At 41.6% G+C, this 20,617-nt stretch overlaps 2 protein-coding genes across 2 annotated transcripts; one reads left to right on the plus strand and one right to left on the minus strand.

Annotated features, from left to right (window-relative positions):
• The first annotated feature begins 1,209 nt into the window (after nucleotides 1-1,209).
• On the plus strand, nucleotides 1,210-9,933 carry LOC123363209 (gastrokine-1-like). The gene is made up of 6 exons (XM_045004089.1): nucleotides 1,210-1,230; nucleotides 4,117-4,170; nucleotides 5,216-5,353; nucleotides 7,308-7,415; nucleotides 9,339-9,477; nucleotides 9,714-9,933. Exons 1-6 carry the CDS (start codon nucleotides 1,210-1,212, stop codon nucleotides 9,806-9,808), a joined length of 555 nt encoding a protein of 184 aa, XP_044860024.1. The 3' UTR covers nucleotides 9,809-9,933.
• Nucleotides 9,934-12,933: 3,000 nt separating this feature from the next.
• Nucleotides 12,934-16,514, minus strand: GKN2 (gastrokine 2). The gene is made up of 5 exons (XM_045008003.1): nucleotides 16,392-16,514; nucleotides 15,481-15,612; nucleotides 14,948-15,058; nucleotides 14,016-14,169; nucleotides 12,934-13,137 (listed from the first exon to the last, which is right to left on the minus strand). Exons 1-5 carry the CDS (start codon nucleotides 16,464-16,466, stop codon nucleotides 13,055-13,057), a joined length of 555 nt encoding a protein of 184 aa, XP_044863938.1. The 5' UTR covers nucleotides 16,467-16,514; the 3' UTR covers nucleotides 12,934-13,054.
• Nucleotides 16,515-20,617: the final 4,103 nt, after the last annotated feature.

Consider the following 20,617-nt stretch of genomic DNA (forward strand, 5'->3'; position numbering starts at 1 on the left):
TAGACATTCTTTCTGAGCCCTACAAAAATCTTGCCTCCCTCTGTGTGAACAAAAAAGTTCAGCCTGCAGCTTAGAGTGGGTCCATCCAGCAAAGCATCTCAGGACACAGTATATATGAACAATGTTGCATTGCACTGCCTGCATTTCCTTGCATGGCACTGCATTGGTTTATTTATAATTGGAAGCTATTTGTCTGTCTCTCCCATTCATGATTCTGTGAGGGGCACTTCTAAAAAGGTGGGGGTTACAACTCTGTATCCCTCCCACCATGAAAATGTGTCCCTTTTCTTTTTAGTATGATTAGATGGAGAAATTTAAGCCAGAGAGAACAGGAGTTCTTAGAGACTAACAAATTTGTGGCACCTTAGAGACTAACAAATTTATTTCAGCATAAGCTTTCATGGGCTACAGCTCACTTCTTCGGATCACTTTGAGCTGTAGCCCACGAAAGCTTATGCTGAAATAAATTTGCTAGTCTCTAAGGTGCCACAAGTACTCCTGTTCTTTTTGTGGATACAGAGTAACACGGCTGCTACTCTGAAGCCAGAGAGAAAGAGTCATGGTGTATTGGGCTGAAAATAGAACTAGGAACTCCTGAGGTTTAATCCTAGCTCTGACACCGACTTCCTCTGAAGACTTGGTGAAATCACTTAATCTCCTTGCCTCAGTTTCCCCATCGCATAGTTGGAGATAACTGTCTTCACTTATATGAACCCCGTGGGTGCTGTGAGGACAGATTTAAAGCCTATCCCTTCCTAAGTAAACCCACTCTCCCCAAAACATAGAACTAATATGAGATTTGCTGCCATAGCACTGTTCACTCTGCTTTTGAATTCTATCTCTTTGCCCCACACTGTGGCCATGTTTGTCTGTTTAGATTGTAAGCTCTTTGGGGCAGGGACCAGGTGTTCAAGGTCTAACCCAATGGGCCTGAATCGGTCCTTAGGCACTGCCGTAATAAATTATGATCATCATCAACATTGTTTGGGAAGCATTTTGAAGATGAAAAGTGCTACATAGGCCTGAACTTGCAAAGTACTGACTGACTCCTGCAAGGTGCTACATACCCTCTGCTCCCATTAGAGTCAATAGGCCTCATCCTTATTAGGCCACTAATTTCTATCAGAGATTTGCCTATGTAAGAAACTTCAAGATTTGGCCCAGTGGGAAATTAAGGGTGCTGCAAAGGGCAAGACTCCATAAGACCTAATGACTGTGAGCTCCCGGCAAGTATGTGAATTTCAGCCAAAAAGAGAGTAGTTTAGACATCGTCACATTCTCAGTCTTTTTTCTGTTTTAAACAGACCCCTAGGTAGCTATCTCAGAGTACTGCACCATGGGCAAATAATACTCAATATATTAAGCTGAGTCATTTTTTTTTATTTATTTTTTTGGAGCTAGAGATGGAGGAGGCTGACTTTAAAACCGGTTGTTAATTAGTCCATGTAAGACAAAAGATTAGCTTGTTCATCGGGAATGAGATAGAGAAAGAACGTTAATCACTCTAGGTGCTGAAGATTTCCTATCTCCATACACCTCCTAGCTGCTGATAAGAGAAGTATATATATATAGTTGTATATGCAGTGAACTTGAGGCATTTTCTAGCTGTTTCTTTGAGTATCACCCTGAAGACAAAATGAAGAACCTAGTAAGTATATTTTCTACCTTCAGTGTGATGGCTATTAGGTTACTCATGGGTGCGTTCTACCTTCAGTATGATGGCTATTAAATTATTACTATAAAGGAATTGCTCTGTTTTTTTTACGGCATTACAATGCTGGGCATCTAGCTCAAATCAAACAGAGGGATTTGCAAGTCTATTTTATTAAAGTCTATTTGCAGTAAATTTAAAAGGTGCAGCCCTGAGAGTGCTAGCAGAGACTGAAGTCATCTGGTTAACTCTAGAGCAGGTGCAGAAGCAATGGAAGTTTTCCCTCCATTGTCCTCCCAATGGGCCTCAAATGTAACTGGGAATGATCATCTGAGATGGGTAGTTAGTGTCTTGGAACCATCAGGGGCAAATCGCTCAGCCCCCTGGAGCATTCAGTACTTAGGTGCTATGTTGACACTTCCAACAAAGGTTCCCGCGGTAGCAGCTGTGGTGGCTATTTATGCAATATAGATGCCTGTTTTCTAGGAATTGGACTGTCAGCTGATTTCACATAGAACCCCGAAGCAAGATTGGATTTGAACTGGTAATGGCAGGTCCTGCAAAATTTAGTGTGATGAGTAATTCTCATTCATAAAGTCAATGCGATTATTCTCATGAGTGATCATTACTGACCTGAGTGAAGCTGCGAAGGATCAGACCCTTTGAAGTGGAGGGTTCTGTGTTCCATTAACAATCACCTGAGCCATCCAACCCTCATCCCCTAAGACTCAGCGTGTCTGACTGATCTCCTTTATACGCAGCTTGTCACTGATGTTCTGATGTATGCATTGATCATAGATTCCGAAGTCAGAAGGGACCACAGTGATCATCTAATCTGAGCTCTTGTATAACACAGGCCATAAAACTTCCTTTCCCAAAACAATTCCTCAACAAGAGTTTAGAGTCTGAGTAACTGTACTGAAGACAGCAGAATCAGTGTGAGATCAGAGTCAGCTTTTAGATGGACATGGATTCTGTTATGAATTTATACTGCTTGGGCCATGCCTTGGTTCTACAAGAGTCAACAGGTGTTTTTCCCTCTGTTTCAGTGGTAGGTAGATTTGTCCCTTATGCTTCCCTGCATGCCCACATTGAATAACCACACTGTAATAATTAAAAAACACTAATGGGACATACACTGAGAATTAAGTGAATGTATCAGTTATTCAAATATAGTATATTCTGTATTGCAACACTATTTCAATGTTATGAATATTGTAACATTATACTTCTGTTTTATTTTATATTGTATTGAACATGCATATATACATATACAGCACATAAAATATATGTTTTATGCTTGGGTTGCAATAATTGTTAATTCTATTATAATTATTATGTTTATGTTTGAGTCTATGTTAAAAAGAAAGAGGAACAGAAAAGAGAAAAACATGGAAATAGGGCCTGATCCTCTGATCATTTCAGGGTGAGAGGTGGGAAGTAAAAGTTGCTTTATGATACCTTTGCAACTTGCAATGCTGCCTAGGGCCAGTTTAGTCCCCAACTCCTCACTTCAGTTTAGAGCAGCCTCAGGGCTGCTCTAATGTGTACTAGTTGTCTATAGTTTTAATGCACCATTGTGACACCTAGGGAACTCTAAAGTGGAGGGGGTTCTGACCACATCACTCTTCCTCACCATCATCCATATGCCAGGGAATACACAGGGGTGCACAGAACTACTACCACAGCTGTACACCACCCATGGATTCCCCTTATTCAAGGGGAACTCCCAAACAGCTGGGTCTGCTTGACTTCTGATCAGTTTGCACAGACAGTCTTTAGGTGAAATCCTAGCCCCTCTGACATTAATGCAAAATTCGCACTGACTTCAGTGGGGCCAGAATCTCATGCTTTGGATTCAGTGTAATTTTGCAGATATACGCTAGCTGAGGACCTGGCCTTACAAATATAGAATTGCTAAGGTTCAGTGTTTCAAAACGGGTGTCTAATTTTTAATGCCTCCCTTACTAAGACTTAAAACCTTTTTGGGACAGGGACTGTCTCTCACTATAAGTCTGTACAGCACCTAGCACATTGAGGTCATATGCGCTACTGTAATACAAATAATAAATAATTTTGAATGTCCAATTTGAGCATCGGACCAGACATTAAAAAAGGGAAGCAACCAAATTAGAGACTACTTCTGAAAATATAGCCTTACTGGTGACATAGACTCATCATAAGCTCCATGCACCACTTAAGCACTCACAATAATGCATAAATAAGATTTCAGCAATACATAGACCTTTTGCTGTCCCTCTGCACAGGGACAAATTTCACCCTTAATTATTTCTAAAAGCTGGTTATTTAGCCATGTGAATGTATATTACACTCGAACACTTCTAACATTAGAGCAAGTTTAGAGTCATTTTGAAAGAACTCCTTGCTTTGTGATGGTCTATGAGATGCTGCATAATGTGCAGAAATTCCATGACTTTACTTTGCATGACTTGTCTCTGTTTCAGATAATCATTGGTGCTCTCCTGGGACTCTGCCTGACTCAGGCCCTGGCGGACGATGTAAGTGGATGCAAGTACTTTTCTGTGTGCATGGCTTATCGAAACAAGTAGTAAAATCAATATTTAAAACAATAAATAACATGAAGTGGGCAAAGGCCACAATATACTTCTGATATAGACAAGACATGCCGGAGAGTAAAATGGACAAATATTGATCACAGTTATGCTGGTGTAAATCTGGAGTAAACACACTGGAGCAGTGTCACTCTGGATTCACACTGGTATAAGTGAGATTAGAATCTGCCTTAAAGTACTCAGTTTGTGCAATGGGATTTAATCTGCACTGCAGTATTCAAATGGATAGGCAGCTCCCTAGAGACTCTGCAGGTTTCCCGCTGTTATCTGGAAGTACTTTGTATTCATTTATGGTCTGGCTTTCCTCCCCCTAAAATTACAATATGACGTGTCTGAGGCACATACTGACCTATGATTTGGCAGTGGGAGGTAAATATTGCTCTCTTTTCCAGGGCCATGAAAGGCCCCTTGACAGCATCATCATCATGCTGCTGTCAAACCAAAGAGATGAGAAAGGCACCAGCATGGAACAGCCCCTGCCTCCTCCGCAGGGACCCCCTGCCCAGCAGAATGCAGGGGATGGAGCAGAGGGAATGCACAAAGACTGAGGATTTTATAGTGATTGTTCCTGCAGGGCGGAGCGTGGGGAAATGGGTTGATCCATTGGGTCTCTCAGCTACTTTGTGGCTTGGGAAGAGGCTTCTTTCCCACTCCTCTGTTCAGCAATTCAGGCATGGCTGAAGATTTGACCCTTAGTGAATGAATATAATTCCCATTCATATTAATGAGTGATACCTACAGGTTGAGCAAAGAATCTTATGCATAGCTGTCCAAATTCTTCACCCAGTTACACTGGCAAGGCCCATTCATTTCAATTTGTGACACAGGAGCATTTGACCCAATATTTATTCTATAAATGAGGTCCCAAAATCCTTACCCAGACCAAATTCCCATTGAAATCTTGTTTTGCCCTGGGTGAGACTGCAGCGAAACTGTATCATTCTTATTCATGCTGTTCTGTTTCATTTAGTCCGTCAATGAAAACAACCAAGGAAACGATGGTGGAAACAGCCACCAGAACGTGAACATCAACAACCAAGACCACACTGCCAATATCAACAGCTACAATGGTTGGAAGGGTTGGGCTGCAGTCTGGGACTATAGCAAGGTCAGGCTACAGTAAGAACATGGGTGCTCATAATGACATGGAGTGCTTACATCACTTGTCATCCAAAGTGATCTGCAAATGGAAGGGAAATGTCATTATCCCTGTTTTATTGATGGGCAGGGCCGGCTCCAGAGCCCAGCGGGGCAAGCACCCGCCTGGGGCGGCCCTTTCCCAGGGGGGCGGCAGGCTGGGCCGGCGGACCTGCCGCAGTCATGCCTGCGGGAGGTCCACCGGAGCCCCGGGAGCAGCGGACCTGCCGCAGGCATGACTGCGGAGGGGACGCTCGGCCGGCGGCTCCAGTGGACCTCCCGCAGGCATGACTGCGGACGGTTCGCTGGTCCCGCGGCTCGGCTGGACCTCCCGCAGGCATGACTGTGGCAGCTCAACCGGAGCCGCCGGACCTGCGAACCGTCCGCAGCTGCGGGAGGTCCAGCCGAGCCGCGCGACCAGCGGACCCTCCGCAGTCATGCCCGCGGGAGGTCCGCTGCTCCCACGGCTCGGGGGTGCCTCCCGGGCATGACTGCTTGGGGCGGCCAAATTTGTAGAGCAGCCCCTGTTGATGGGGAAACTGAGGAACAGAGCGGGGAAGTGAATTGCTCAAGGTCACACAGCAAAAGCAGTGGCAGAGCTGGGATGGAACTCAGGGGTGAAATCCTGGCTCCATTGAAGCATTTGGCAAAGCCCCCATCTACTTCAGTGGGACCTCAGATTCCTAACTCCCGGTGCATTGTCATAGCCACTGTATCGTGCTGCTCTCGATATACCACAGTTGACATATTGGAATGGACAAAGGTTTACCCCCTACTCCTCCTCCACCTATAGGAGCCACGTGTCAATTACTACATGCCAAGGAGAAATGTGTTCCTGACTCTAGCTATTAATCAGTTATTGCTCTGGGGCATCACCCAAAGTCCACTGAAGTCGATGTAAACATTCTCATGGACATGAGTGGGCTCTGGATCAGGCTCCTGAAATGTAAAGATACAGCTTGCCCTGACTCAGTGTTCCACCCCGTATTTTACACATCTGTACTTTATATCCTCCGGCCAGAGGCTGATCAGCCCTTGCATGGACATGTACATACTCTGTATAAATTGCACAGTCTAAGCCAAAATTGTTTTCAGTCTGTGACTGACAGCACGTTGCACAAATGCAAGTCATGTCAGTTGGACTTTTTGTACCAGTATAACTATTTCTGTAGGGGTGTGATTTTTTTCAACCAAAATAGTTATATCACTGCCACCCCTGTGTGGGAACAGCAAGACCAGTATAAAGGTGCCATATACTGGAACAGCTTATTCCTCTTCCTGTACACAAATAGCTGTGCTAGTATAAAGCACCTTTATATCAATATAACTATGTCCACACAAGGATTTTATCACGTTAACTATACTGGTACAACCTTCTAAAGTAGACAAGTCGTTAACAATACATAAAAAATCTGCAAAAATATATGCCATCACAATGAATTCCTGGAGAATTACAAGCAACTTTCAGATCATCTATAAAATTGAGGTTCTGACCACTTGGAGTTATTAAAGATCCCATGGCATTTGTTTTTATATTAAAATTCCAAGAGGGAGAATTTCCTTTTTCTTAATTCGGTTAGATGTAGTATTCTTATTTGTTTCCTGTGTTGCTATTAGCAGTTAAAGACCCATTTTATTTTATTCTAGTGATGGCTACATTTTAAAGTCAGGTGAAATAATTTCTATATAGTTGGCATATCAATTTGGAAAGAACTTTGGACTCTTTTGGCTCCATGAAATTTGATTAATATATAGGCATAAAGGAGCACAGAGTACAACAGAAAGAGATTAAGGCAAAAAAGATACAGCGCTTTCGTCAGTGGAGCAATGTTTTAGTTAAAAGGTGCTACACAGAATCAGATAAGTAATCATTCACATCAATGTTATGTAATATACATGTCAGCAGTTTCTTCTTTGTTTTAAAGGAACTTTTTGCCACCAGGCTGTTCAACAAGAGGGCTTGCATTGTTGCAAAGATGAATAAAGATGCATTCCCAAGTCTGGAGAAACTCAGCAAGTTCAAGGACCAGAAGGTGAGAGGTCAATACATATGAGGAAATGTTAGTCAAAACAAACCCTTTTAGAAACAGGGCACAATCCAGCTCCTACTGAAGTCAATGGGAGTTTTGCCACTGGGATCAGTGGAAGAATCCATAGCTCTTAAATTCAGTGCAGTCGCATCAGTTTAAAACTGGTGTAAAAGAGCAGAGAATCACGTCCACACTCTCTAAAATGCTCAATGGGACAGAAAAGCATGGTGATCTGGGTCTATGTGGTATTGTATTCCATATATTGAGCTTGAGTCTTCTCTCACTTACATCAGTGAAAAGCAGAGTTACGCCAAAATGTACATCAATACAAAACAGACATTATTGAGATCAGAACCTATAGGTTCACACCCATTGTATTAATACGAGGGTATTAAGAAGCTGCATTATTCTCTTCAGTTTAGTTTTGTATCATTAGCATTGCTGTTTGCATAAGTTCTGAAATGTTATTCAAATACCGCTATGTACACCATGTTAGGCTGTTCTTCAGTTACAGAGCACATTCTTATCTAAGGCAGACATAGAATGCTGTTAACCTGGGCATGTATTCATCTTAATGCATTTTCAATCTATTTCTTTTTCATGGACCAGATTCTCAGCTGGGCCAACAACATACAATGAGCAGTTTATTTAGTGAATGGGACCTTTCCCCCCTTATTCACGAAATATCCACAAATGCACTGCAATTTTCATGAATTTATTCACTATTCAAAAATGATTTGATGAATGCCTTGGTGAAATTCACTCCTATGCATAGGACTAGTCTGAGGCCTAAACACCACTTGGACTCTGTTTGAGTTATATGGGTCATAAATGGTTTCTAAGCTTCGTACTGCCTCTCTACACAAGGGTAAATTTCATCCTGCATGAACAAATTTGCAGCCTATTGATTGTTATACAACTACCCACTCAGAGAATCCCTTTAAGTATTTGATAAACCAGCTGTATGACTGTATCACATGGTTTTGGTACTATTCCCTAATTGGCTGACCTAAGACCAGCTACTCAGCTAGTGAATATCAGCACAGCTTCACCTACTTTAAGAGAGCTATGCTAATTTACACCAGCTGCGGATCTCTTAAGAATTTACTTCTGCTGGGACCCAAAATCAATGTTGTTTCCTCGCCAAATGTTTTTTGTTTCAAGGTCTTTGTGTGTCATGGGGCACACACATCACTAGAGCACCCCCCTCAGGTCAGGATGTGGCATTGCAGGGAATCTTTCCACTCTTGCATACCCTTTATCAGCTAATCTGGTTCTGCAGTCTTCTTCTGGGTGACTCAGCCCTCTGGGCAGGTCACACTTAAAGTTCACTCCCCTTTTGAGGTAACAGAAGCCCCGCTATAGTTGGTCAGGTCCCCATGCTAGCTTTGCTCAGCTGGCCTCTTCAAAACCCCTTTGCCCAGCTCCTCCCTGGGCCACCAGCGAAGTCCTTCCAAATCAAACAGGACTTAACAGAATCACACTCTTTGTTAGCAGAATACCAGGTCCCAGGGCTTCTCCCTGGGCCTCTCTGTAGAACTCAAAACTACAAGCAAAATTAAACATGATCAAAGCTTCTTCTGCCCCTCTCCAGGCCTGAGCCTCTTGAGCTCCTTTCCAGCTCCCTGTTTCTGATGTGGAACATCAGACCCAGGACTGGCACCCTGGAGTGGGGTTCCTTGTTCCTTGTTAGTGCCACTCCTGTAGCTCAGCTCTCCAGCTACATCCCAGCATGATGATGCTTTTCATGAAAAATTGTATTGAGTCCAAAACTCAGTTTTCAGTCAAAAAGCAGTTTTGATCGAACATTTTCAAACCTCAGTAGTAAAGATGCTTTCCTGGGTCAAGGCCAGACATCCAGGTGACACAAATGAACACTCACACATATCTTAAAGATTGTATTCTTCACATTCTGCTATGGTATAGCCAGCCAAGGGTACGCCACCACCACCTTTCCTGAGATTCTCGATTACCAAGACCCGCGTCAGGAATGTTGCCCAGTTCGGAAGGTCCATTGGCAATCTCTGTAAAGGAGTCCCTACGTACTACGCACAACAGGATCAGGGTGAGCACTTTTGCCTGAGTGTTTAGAACATGATAATGCATGAAAAAGGGGAACGTAGATTATTGCATTGAATGGGGACTGGATGAGATTGATAATAGGCTAGAGAAACTAGTATTTGTAGAGCATTGTTCAGCTGCTCTCGGAAGCCACTTTCTCTCTAAGCAGTATACTTAATTGATCTCTGAAGTATCTCGTTATATTCTAACCATTTCTCATCTTTTCTTTTTCCCTTAAAGGAGGAGCCCTGTTGTTTGAGTCTCAAGGCTGTGCTGATGCTGGAATCCTGGGCCTGTTTGGCATTTACCTGTGTGGCAACATCTCAGGTTGCTAAGCTTAGCTGTTGGTTATCATTCAGGAGCCCCATTGCATTGGGTTTTTTATTCTCTGTTCACCTTATCTGTCTCTTTAGTTCTATTTTTAGAAATACACCATTTCATACTTTCCATTGTTTGATTTCAAATCTGGCCTCCAACTGTTAAATAAAGTGCTTTCATGAAAGGGATTGTGCCTGACTTTCTTTTTTTCCTCTCAGAGTTTAATAAAAGGGATATTGACTGGAAATTAAAACACTATGCTAGTGTCATGCCCCACACTGCTGCCTTATTCTGCTTTTCATTCTCTGCCTTGCTGCAAAAATATTGGCCAGGAAGTATAATGACAGAGGACCTGTGTATTGATATAGACCTAAATCCAAGGAGAGCCACAGACACAGGTTTGATGTCATTTTGTTAGGAGAACTGTAGCAGCCCAGAAGCTCTTTCACTTTCACAGCACTAGCATTCCAGTAGTAGTGGGTTCTCCAGTTGTAACAGCATGGGAGTCTTAAAGGGAGTGCACAGGCAGTAAAAATACAAACCCAGTTATACAGTCAAATTCAGATTAAGATAACCAGATACATGCAAATTAATTATTTTAAAATACTTTTTTATTAAATAATAATCCTAGACTAATATCTGTCTATCTATCTATCTTATTTTTGTGCAACTAGCACATCTCTTAGGGGACTGTGCAGGATAGTTCCCCAAAGGCTTTTTTCAGTCTTAGCACCATAACAGATTTTAAACCAGCATCCCCTGAGCAACATAACCAGAGACTTATAGATTGAGAATCCAGTGTAATAAAGCATAAATTAATAGAAACAACCAGTTTCTATGTCTGGACTGGATGGCTCAAGGAATTGGGAATATGTAGGCAGACCTTCACATCTACATTATCAGTTCAGTGATAACCCCCTATAATTAACATTTGGAGGCTGTTTCATGGCCTGTGTAAAACAAGTGGAAGGTCCCAGTTAGAGATGGTCAGGAATTTTCCACTGAAACATTTCTTATTAAAAAATGCCTATCTGTCAACAACAAAACTGTTTGTGAAACAGGGATAATTTCGATGAATCTCCCAATTTGAAATTTTGTTGGCAAAAAAAGTTTCAAAATTGTTGAAATGAAAAGTTTTGGCTTTTGAAATGAAAAGTTTCAGTTTTTCAAGTTGAAATGACTTTTCAGTTACAAATTTTAACAAATGTAGACAAGAAAGGGTTTAAAAAGTTGAAAATTGAAATGAAACATTTAGAATGTATCTAAGCAAAATGTTTCAATTAGGGTGACCAGACAGCAAATGTGAAAAATTGGGACAGGGGATGAGGGGTAATAGGAGCCTATATAAGAAAAAGACCCCAAAATTGGGACTGTCCCTATAAAATCGGGACATCTGGTCACCCTAGTTTCAATTAACCTGAACATTTTGGGTTTGTTTTTTTTTTGGTTTGTCAGTTCATGACAATTTTCAAGATTTTGACTTTTTGTCCTGATTTGGGGTAGGAAATTTTTTCAAAATCTTGAAAAATTATCATAGGGCGGAAAGATTATTTCTCACCCAACACTTGTCCCAGGCCAGTTTCTAAAGTACAGCTGTCCACATTAGAAATTCCTTCAACTGAATAGCTCCTCTTGATGGCAGCCTCAAGAGAGAGCCCAAAGACTGAGTGGAGAATGAACTACCTTCTCACCCTTCCAGCAATGTTGAGGCACTTTGGCAGGACAAGATGGGGAAGTTTTCTCAGGCTGTACCTCTTCTCTGAACCAATAGAGGACCTTGCACTTCAAGACTGTCAATCCTGCACTTTTCACCAGCACTGGGTTCACGGTAAACTATTATTAAATAGAAAATCCTATCTCTTGGAAACACACACACAAATATTCCTGGATTTAATTGCCAGTCTTGAACCCTCTAGATAAATTTTTCTGGATCACCAAAGTCCTGCAGCCTGTTGTGAATAGGATTAATTTGTCTAACAGAACAGTTTCATCATAAGAAGATAAAATGCTCCTTTAATAAGTGACAGATGGTTTGATAAGCAGCCAGATTTGAAAATAACTAGGTTAGGAAATTATCCAATTCCCCGGACTCCTAAGTATGCTCTGCTCACTGGCAGCCCTTCAAGGCTCAGTAGGCTGCATTTTCCGACTCTAAAATATACATTCCTCCCAAACACTGAAAATATTAATTCCCTCACTGAAATCTAAGAGACAGGGATGTAGCTATGCTATGCTACCTTGTGTCCTTCAGTTTCTCTTGCAAGCTGCCCTCTGGGAAAACATGTGAAGTACACTTAACAATAGGCACAGCTTTTAGAATTGGTGCTGAGGAAAGGATTCTTTATAATCTGGGAAGTAAGCTTTTTGGGGCACATATATTTTCATTCTGTATTTTTACAGCACCCAGCACCTGGTCCTTGACTAGGGCCCTAATTGCTACTACAACACAAACAATTATTATTAATAATAATAATGATCATAAATGATGGTGAGATTTCAAAGGCTATAAGTAAATTAAGCAGTCAATTCCAATTGATGTAGGCCCCTTTGAAAACTGCAATCTAAGTCAGTGAGGAACCTGAAATGCACTGCAAAACAAAGGGTCCCATCCAAACTTTTCCCAAGTTGGGATGGTGTTCACATTCAGTGTCTGGTTCATCTCACAATAAAAATAGGGGCTGAATGTAAACTTCCAGATCTAAACTTTCTCAAAGTTTGAGTATGTTAAGGTCTCGGGTTTTGGTTCAGATGCATCTCTAAAAGCAACGTTTAAATAAAACATCCTAAAAGGAGTTTTGAAGTATTAAAGATGTGGCTGCTAGTTTGGATGATATCTATCTCTAGCCACCACATTTATGAAGTGCCACTGAAGTATCTAGGTGCTGACTTCACTGGGGAGTTTTGTCTGTAAAACACCCTGCATAGTTGAGCTCACATTGTGTATGACACATTGCATGCTGAATAGATGAATGGACCAAGGACAGCTTTATTTTGCTTTGGAGGGAAGCATAAAAGCACAAAAAGAAGAGGAGAGGGGATTCATTTAGTTGTGTGCTGCTTGTTTTGCAAAAGAATAACAAGGCAGTTGGAATGTTTCATTCTTTTATTAGTAGATCATAGTTTGCAGAAAGATCGGGAGAGGTTGATTATCTGGAACAATGAGATCTATACCAATTTAATAACGTTGCTTGTGGCTTACGAAGTATGAGCACACCTAGAAAATAATAAGCCCATTCCAAGCAATGGCACTGCCAGGGTTATGTCTAAATATCGATCTTTCCGCAGATTGAAATGCCCAAAATGCCCAGGATTCCTGCCTTAGCACAGCCACCAGCTCTTATGGCACCTAAACAGGAAACAAGGACACAAATATATTTTCACTCACAATTCTCCAAAATCAAGCAAAAAAAAAAATACAAGTACAGGACCTGATTGTCAGTTAGGGTTCAGCCCAACACACATTTGAGACTCCAATTGATTTGCGTGGGAGTTGGATCAGACTCTTATGGTGCAACTCAAACGGGGGAGATGCAAATGCAGCTTTAATCTACCTTCTGTGCTTCTGGTTCTGGGCCAGCCATATGTCAAGCCAGTGCTCTGGCATAAGTTAGACCTACTATAGTCATTGGCAGGGGATCATTAGAGAACAAAAGCATTTTGGCTCCACCGCCCTTCCCATGGCCACACCCTCTATGCCAGCAACAGAATGTAATGGAGGAGCATCAATAGGGGCTCCAGAAAGTGCTACCTTTGTCTGCCTTGCAAGACAGATCCTGGGCCACCACTCCAGCAAATCCGTCTCGTTACTAAATTGTGGAGTGCAGAGTTGCTTTAACACAGATAAGCCCAAGCTGTCATTTTATATTCAGCAAGAGAGGGAGGACAAACCAGTGATTAGGGTATTAACTTTGGACTTGGGAGACCTGGTTTAATTCCCTGCTTCGCCAGAGACTTCTTGTGTGACCCTGGGCAAGTTACTTAAGGTAGGATGCTCAAAAGGTCCTAACTCCTTTTGAGCGTTCCACCCTTAGCCTCTCTCTGCCTTGGTTACCCATCGATAAAATGGGGGATACTAACACTGACCTAGATCCCAAGGAAATATGCGAAGGAGTGTGAGGTGCTTAGGAACTATGGCTCACACCAGAACCAGAGATAGAACTAGGAAAACAGCTTCTTTAAGACTCGCCACCTTCTAAAGAATTTGGTTTCATTCTTGTTACTCACCTTCAACCTTGTGAACCTTGTAGACAGGCACACCTTTGCAGAGTTTCTCAATGGGTTTACCAAAGATAAACCACTCCTTGATTTCACCGAATAGAGAATCACTAGGTTCATATTGCACCCATAGGTTTTTTTGGGAAAACATCTTGTTCATCATCTTAAAGGAGAAAATATTAAAATATACTTAGCAAGACATCTTATTCCTTAATCTTCTGTAACATCCTTGTGAGAAAACCCACCCACCGCTAACAAATTTTCTCTAGCCACATACAAAGCATCATCTACAGAAGTAACAGATTGTTAATTACAAAGAAGGAAATAGTCACAAAGTTCGCTGAAGAGTGCTGGTAATTATATACACATAGCAAAAATTAACTGCATTAATAAAATACTTAATAATGATTAATAATAATATAGAACAGCCATATAGTTTTACACTTTGGCAGCTTTCACTTTGTTTTCCATGTTCATCCTCCTAATCTGTACAGTTATTATAAATATATTAAGTAATTTTGCTATGAATATGTTACTGTTCACCTGTCATATAAGAGGCAGAATTCTGAAATTCCCACTCAAGCCAAATCCCGATTGATTTCAGTGAATGTTTTGCCTGTATAGGAACTTCATGGATTGGCCCAAGTAAACTGATGACCAGATGTTCAGAGACTCTGGCATGCTAACTAGTTATGCAATCCCTGAGCATGCTCAAATAAATTTGTTAGTTTGTAAGGCGCCACAAGTACTCCTTGTTCTTTTTGCTGATACAGATTAACATGGCTACCACTCTGAAACCTGCATCACTGTAGTGTCAAAGTCTAAAAAGAAAGACTCCTAAGAAAAGAGAGTATTCCAGATGGCTGTACCTTTTACTTCCATCACACCACTTCTCTAACGTGACTTGCTTGTATATAGTACATAATACTTCAGAGAATTACCTGTTTCTCGTAAGCAAGCCGTCCAATTTCTTCCAGCTCTGGGATATATCCTTTCTCCATTTTCAAGATAAAGCAGGCCCTCCGGGAAAACAGCCTTGTAGCAATATATCCCTGTGATATACAAGAGCAGGTTTATAATTTGAAAACAGTTACTGCCACCCAGTTGTTAATTCTTTTTGTATGCTGGGCCAAATTTTGCTCTGAGCTACAACAGTGTAAATGCAGCGTGAATTCATGGACTTCAATGGAGTTACTCTGCATTCACACCATTGAAACTAGGACCAGAATTTATATCTCCGTGTTTATATCTATGTACAGTTCTAAGGGCAAAATATATCTTTTCTTCATTTTGTATTTCTGTTGCATTGCATAGACATATGAAGAAACCAAAGAGATGGATGACTAAAATAGACATAGTTTAAGGATTATTCATGAGGAGGAAGAAGAGGTATCAAGCTAGTTTACTGTGTTTAAAAAGAAAAAAAAACCATTGAGATGATTTTGAGCCAAGACAGATTCTTGGTTTCACTTACATGTTTGTAGTCAAAAATGGTATCAGAGGAGCACATCCCAGCATGGACATGGATATCAGCAATATGAAGTTCATTGCTAATAGTCACGGTTTGCTGGACATAGTCACCGTTTGTTCCTGGGAGGCTATAGACCTGAGTACAAAACACAAAATATGTGATAGTCACCTTTTTCACTCATCTGAAAAGTGCAACATAAAGGACAGTATTTTACCTATAATGATTCCAGGGCTAATGAAGTTAAAGAACTAAAATGAGTCTGATTTATTTATGCTATGGCCCTTTTGCATCACTTTGGCGATACAAGGCCCCTTCACGCTACCAGAGTGGTGTAAAGGGACCTTACTGTAAATAAGAATTAGGTCTGCTGCATCTCGCTTCACTAAGGGATGATTAAGAAGGGAGATACTATCTATATGGTGAAATATTAAGAAAGGGGAGACATTTTTTAGAAGGGAGATAACCAGGAACAACGGTTTATAAAGTGAACACAATTATTTAGGATGTATAAAGCAGCAATAATTTCTTCATGGCAAGATCTATTGGCTTGTGGATTATTCTTGCCTAGGAAGTGTTGCGCTCACAAATATCTATACTGTAGGGAATAATCCTGAATTGATTTAGTGGGATTGAAGGAGGTGACCTCATAGGACTTTTTCTTCTTTGGGGCCTTATCTAACAGTCCTTCCTCAGGCAAGTGTCAATGGGAGTTCTTCCTGAGTAATGACAGCAGGATTGGCTTCTTAATTTATAGGATTGTCTGTTTTGGCGAAGATTACATTTTCCTTTGTGCTCAGCAATAAGCATTTCATTAACTTCCTCAGTGCTTTTCTTGCTGGTTATCCCATTTCTCCAGGGACCTAATGCATTGCAAATGAATACTAGGCAGTACAAAGCATTGGCAGTCTACTTACTTCATATGAATAAACTTGAGTCCAGAAGACTCCCAGCACAGCAATTACTGTAGCCTGAAAAAGAAATAACAGCATTCATATGCAATAGAAACACTAAAAACCACCATGACACATGAACAGAGTTCAGGCCAAAACTCAGAGCTTGCAGAATTAATGAATCAAGGGAAGCTATTTTATTCCCAAGGCTTGAAAAATTATCCACTTTGCATTGCATGCGGATTATCTGAAAATAATTACATTTTCCAATTGTAAGTTTCTCCTGGTTACATTTCATTTTGCTTGTATCACTGTGAAACTTAATAAAAACTGCTTAATCTTAAAGGGAACCCAAAAAGGAATTTTAAAAAAATTCTACTTGTGAACTTGTTTATCTTTTTATGGTATCTATCTATCTACTTTGTGATTGTTTTGATACTTGTGTTTTTTTGTCTTAGAAATATTAGGAATCCCAAACCTACTGTTGCCTAGTTCTGTTGGAGGACCCGTTGGTGGGGTCTCAAAGTACATCAGCTCTCACACCTCAGCTGAAGGGAAGAAGGTATTCAACAAACACTTTCTTCCTCCAAAATATTAGTCATTGACATTAAATATGCATTAGCAAAAACAATCAAAAACTTTTAGATGGTCAGACCCAAAATCCCTACTCCTTTCCATTGGAACTAGAAGCATATCCAGATTTTGATCTCGCACAAAATCTGGGATATTTATATCTGGTGGATTGATGATTCCCTAATTGCCCACAGCACGGTTTCTTGTACCTTCCTCTGAAAAAATCTGGCGCTGGTCACTGTCTGAGACTGGTACAACTGCAGTGACCACAGGTCAGATCTAGTATGGCATTTCCTAGATTCCCATATTTGGTTGAGGACTACTTTACCAGATAAAATATTACAAAGTCCAGTCCAAAGTCTAAATTTAAAATATGAAACTTGCTAAATATTTTCTACCAGACAGTAATATTCATGTGCATTTTACCATTCCTTGTCTGACTTTGTCTGAGACATTTCTCACACTTTTGTCTGTGTAAAATTTTTGTAAATTCAGTGTTCTTAATTATTTCATTCAGAAAACAACAGACAATATTTTTCCTTTTGAGAAGTTACATTTTTCTTGCTATTCAAAAATTACATTGATTGCTTCCAAAAATATTTCTTGATTCCTCTAAAAATTACAACAAAAATTAGTAATGAAACATGCTTAAGTTTGGGCTCAATCCTGCATCCCTTGTTAATGCATGATTCTCACTGATTTCAAGGAGATTATTACTGCACAAAGAATGCAAGACAGTACCTTCTTATTGTACCAGCAAATGAAACATGAAACATAATTATTCTCAAAACAGTGCTAACTTCAGTGAACACTCTTGCTTCTAGTAAAAAAGAACTCAGATTTGTATATAAATACTGTAGTAGCTTTTAAAAATAATTACAACTGCAATAAAGGACAAATATACTCACAACTGTGTTCATTTTTCTTTCGGATAAGAACAAGAAGTCGTGGATGAAATGGAAAAAAATTGCAGAGACCTTTTATATCTTGCTATAGGTGTGGGAAACACTTTACAGAAATATGCATTGTGACTTCAGTGATTCCATATCTACATGCCACACCATGGTAAACTGCTTAATCTGAAGTTTGGGCCTGATATGTTGAAAGCACTTTAGTCCACCCTGAAAAGATTAAAATTGCTCACTTCACAAATATCTATTATTTACTAATTAACTTTCTAGAGGATACAAATGCTATTTTAATTTTTAATACACAGACATAATTTTAACTTGTCAGGACTTCTTTATTAGCAGAAATGGATATTAGGAAAGACTCGACTGTTCTTTCCTATTGTTTAAATTTCCTTTTCTGTATCTCCATCCCCAAACACCCACATAGCTTAAAGATGAACCTAGACAGAAATATCCATATCATGGCAACCCACAAGTACTGGCTAAATACCAATGAATAGATCAACTTTCTAGGGGTATGTCTACACTACGGGATTATTCCGAATTTATATAAACCGGTTTAGTAAAACAGATTGTATAAAATCGAGTGCACGCAGCCACACTAAGCACATTAATTCGGTGGTGTGCGTCCACGGTCCAAGGCTAGCGTCGATTTCTGGAGCGTTGCACTGTGGGTAGCTATTCCGTAGCTATCCCATAGTTCCCGCAGTCTCCCCCGCCCCTTGGAATTCTGGGTTGAGATCCCAGTGCCTGATGGGGCAAAAATAATTGTCGCGGGTGGTTCTGGGAAATGTCGTCAGTCATTCCTTCCTCCAGGAAAGCAACGGCAGACAATCATTTCGCGCCCTTTTTCCCTGGATTGCCCTGGCAGACACCATAGCGTGGCAACCATGAAGCCTGTTTTGCCTTTTGTCACTGTCACCGTATGTGTACTAGATTCCGCAGACAGAGGCGATTCAGCAGCGCTACACAGCAGCATGCTTTTGCTTTTGCATGACAGCAGAGATGGTTAGCAGCCGTTCTGTACCGCCTACCATTCCATTGTAAATTGGCAATGAGATGACGGTTACCAGTCCTATTGCACTATACCTTCTGCTGCAGTCATAGGTGCCCCTGGCTGAGATCAGCCGGGGGCGCAAAAGACAAAAATGGGAATGACTCCCCGAGTCAATCCCTCCTTTATGGTATCTAAAAATAGAATCAGTCCTGCCTAGAATATGGGGCAAGTGTACTACTAGAGAGCACAGCCGCTCCGTGTCAGATCATGCAGGAATGATGAGCTGCATGCCATTCACAGGGGGTGCTCCTGCAACAACCCCACCTGTTGCTTCCCTCCTCCCCCAGCCTTCCTGGGCTACCATTGCAGTGTCCCCCCATTTGTGTGCTGAAGTAATAAAGAATGCAGGAATAAGAAACAGTGACTTGTTAGTGAAATGAAATGAGGGGAAGGCAGCCTCCAGCTGCTATGATAGTCCAGACAGGACATTAAGCAGTGTGGGGGAGAGGAGCCCAGCATCCTGCTGCTATGATAGTCCAGGCAGTACAGAATCTTTTCTTTACACATGAAGGGCGGGGGCTGATAGAGCTCAGCCCCCTGTTGCTATGATGAAGACGGTTACCAGCCGTTCTGTACCGTCTACTGGAAATGACCGGGAGGCCAGTCAGGAGCACTCATGGGCTGATGATGAGGACGGATAGCAGTCCTATTGCACTACACCATCTGCCACAAGGCTGATGATGACGACAGATATCAGCCATATTGTACCATCAGCCACCAAGGAGGAGGGGCGAGGATGCTACAGTACAGTGCCGCAGCATCGCGTCTACCAGCAGCATTCAGTACACACAGGGTGACATTTAAAAGAGTCAAGAGACGATTTTTTTCCCTTTTCCTTCTGGGGGTGGGGGGTGGGGGTACATTGACGAGCTATGCCCTGAACCACCGCGGACAATGTGTTTGACCCTACAGGCATTGGGAGCTCAGCCAAGAATGCAAATGCTTTTCGGAGACTGCAGGAACTGTGGGATAGCTTGCGTCCTCAGTCCCCCCTCCCTCCCTCCATGAGCGTCCATTTGATTCTTTGGCTTTCCGTTACGCTTGTCACGCAGCAGCGTGCTGAGTCTCTGCTATGGCTTCTGTCTGGAGATTTTTTAAAAAATACTTTGGACTTTCGTCTTCTGTAATGGAGCTCTGATAGAACAGTTTTGCCTGACCATACAGCGATCACATCCGTACGGTCCATGCTGGAGCTCTTTTTGGATTTTGTTTTCGGACTGCATTGCCAGCCGTGCTGATCGGAGCTCCATGCTGGGCAAACAGGAAATGATATTCAAAAGTTCGCGGGGCTTTTCCTGTCTACCTGGCCAGTGCATCCGAGTTCAGATTGCTGTCCAGAGCGGTCAGTGGTGCACTGTGGGATATCACCCGGAGGCCAATACCGTCGATTTGCGGCCACACTAACCCTAATCCGATATGGCAATACCGATATTAGCGCTACTCCTCTCGTTGGGGAGGAGTACAGAAACCGGTTTAAAGAGCCCTTTATATTGATATAAAGGGCCTCTTAGTGTGGACCGGTGTGGCGTTGAATCGGTTTAACGCTCCTAAAACCGGTTTAAACGCGTAGTGTAGACCAGGCCTAGGTCAAAGTCAAGGTTCCCCCAAGCCAATGTCTCATCAGGCTGGCACAGTTAATGCATATCAGTTTCATAGCCAACAGAAGAACACCAGGGCATTGTGGGGCCAGCATCACAGGTGACCACCTT

The sequence above is a fragment of the Mauremys mutica genome, chromosome 2, assembly GCF_020497125.1.
Source record: "Mauremys mutica isolate MM-2020 ecotype Southern chromosome 2, ASM2049712v1, whole genome shotgun sequence".
NCBI classification, from domain to species: Eukaryota; Metazoa; Chordata; order Testudines; family Geoemydidae; genus Mauremys; species Mauremys mutica.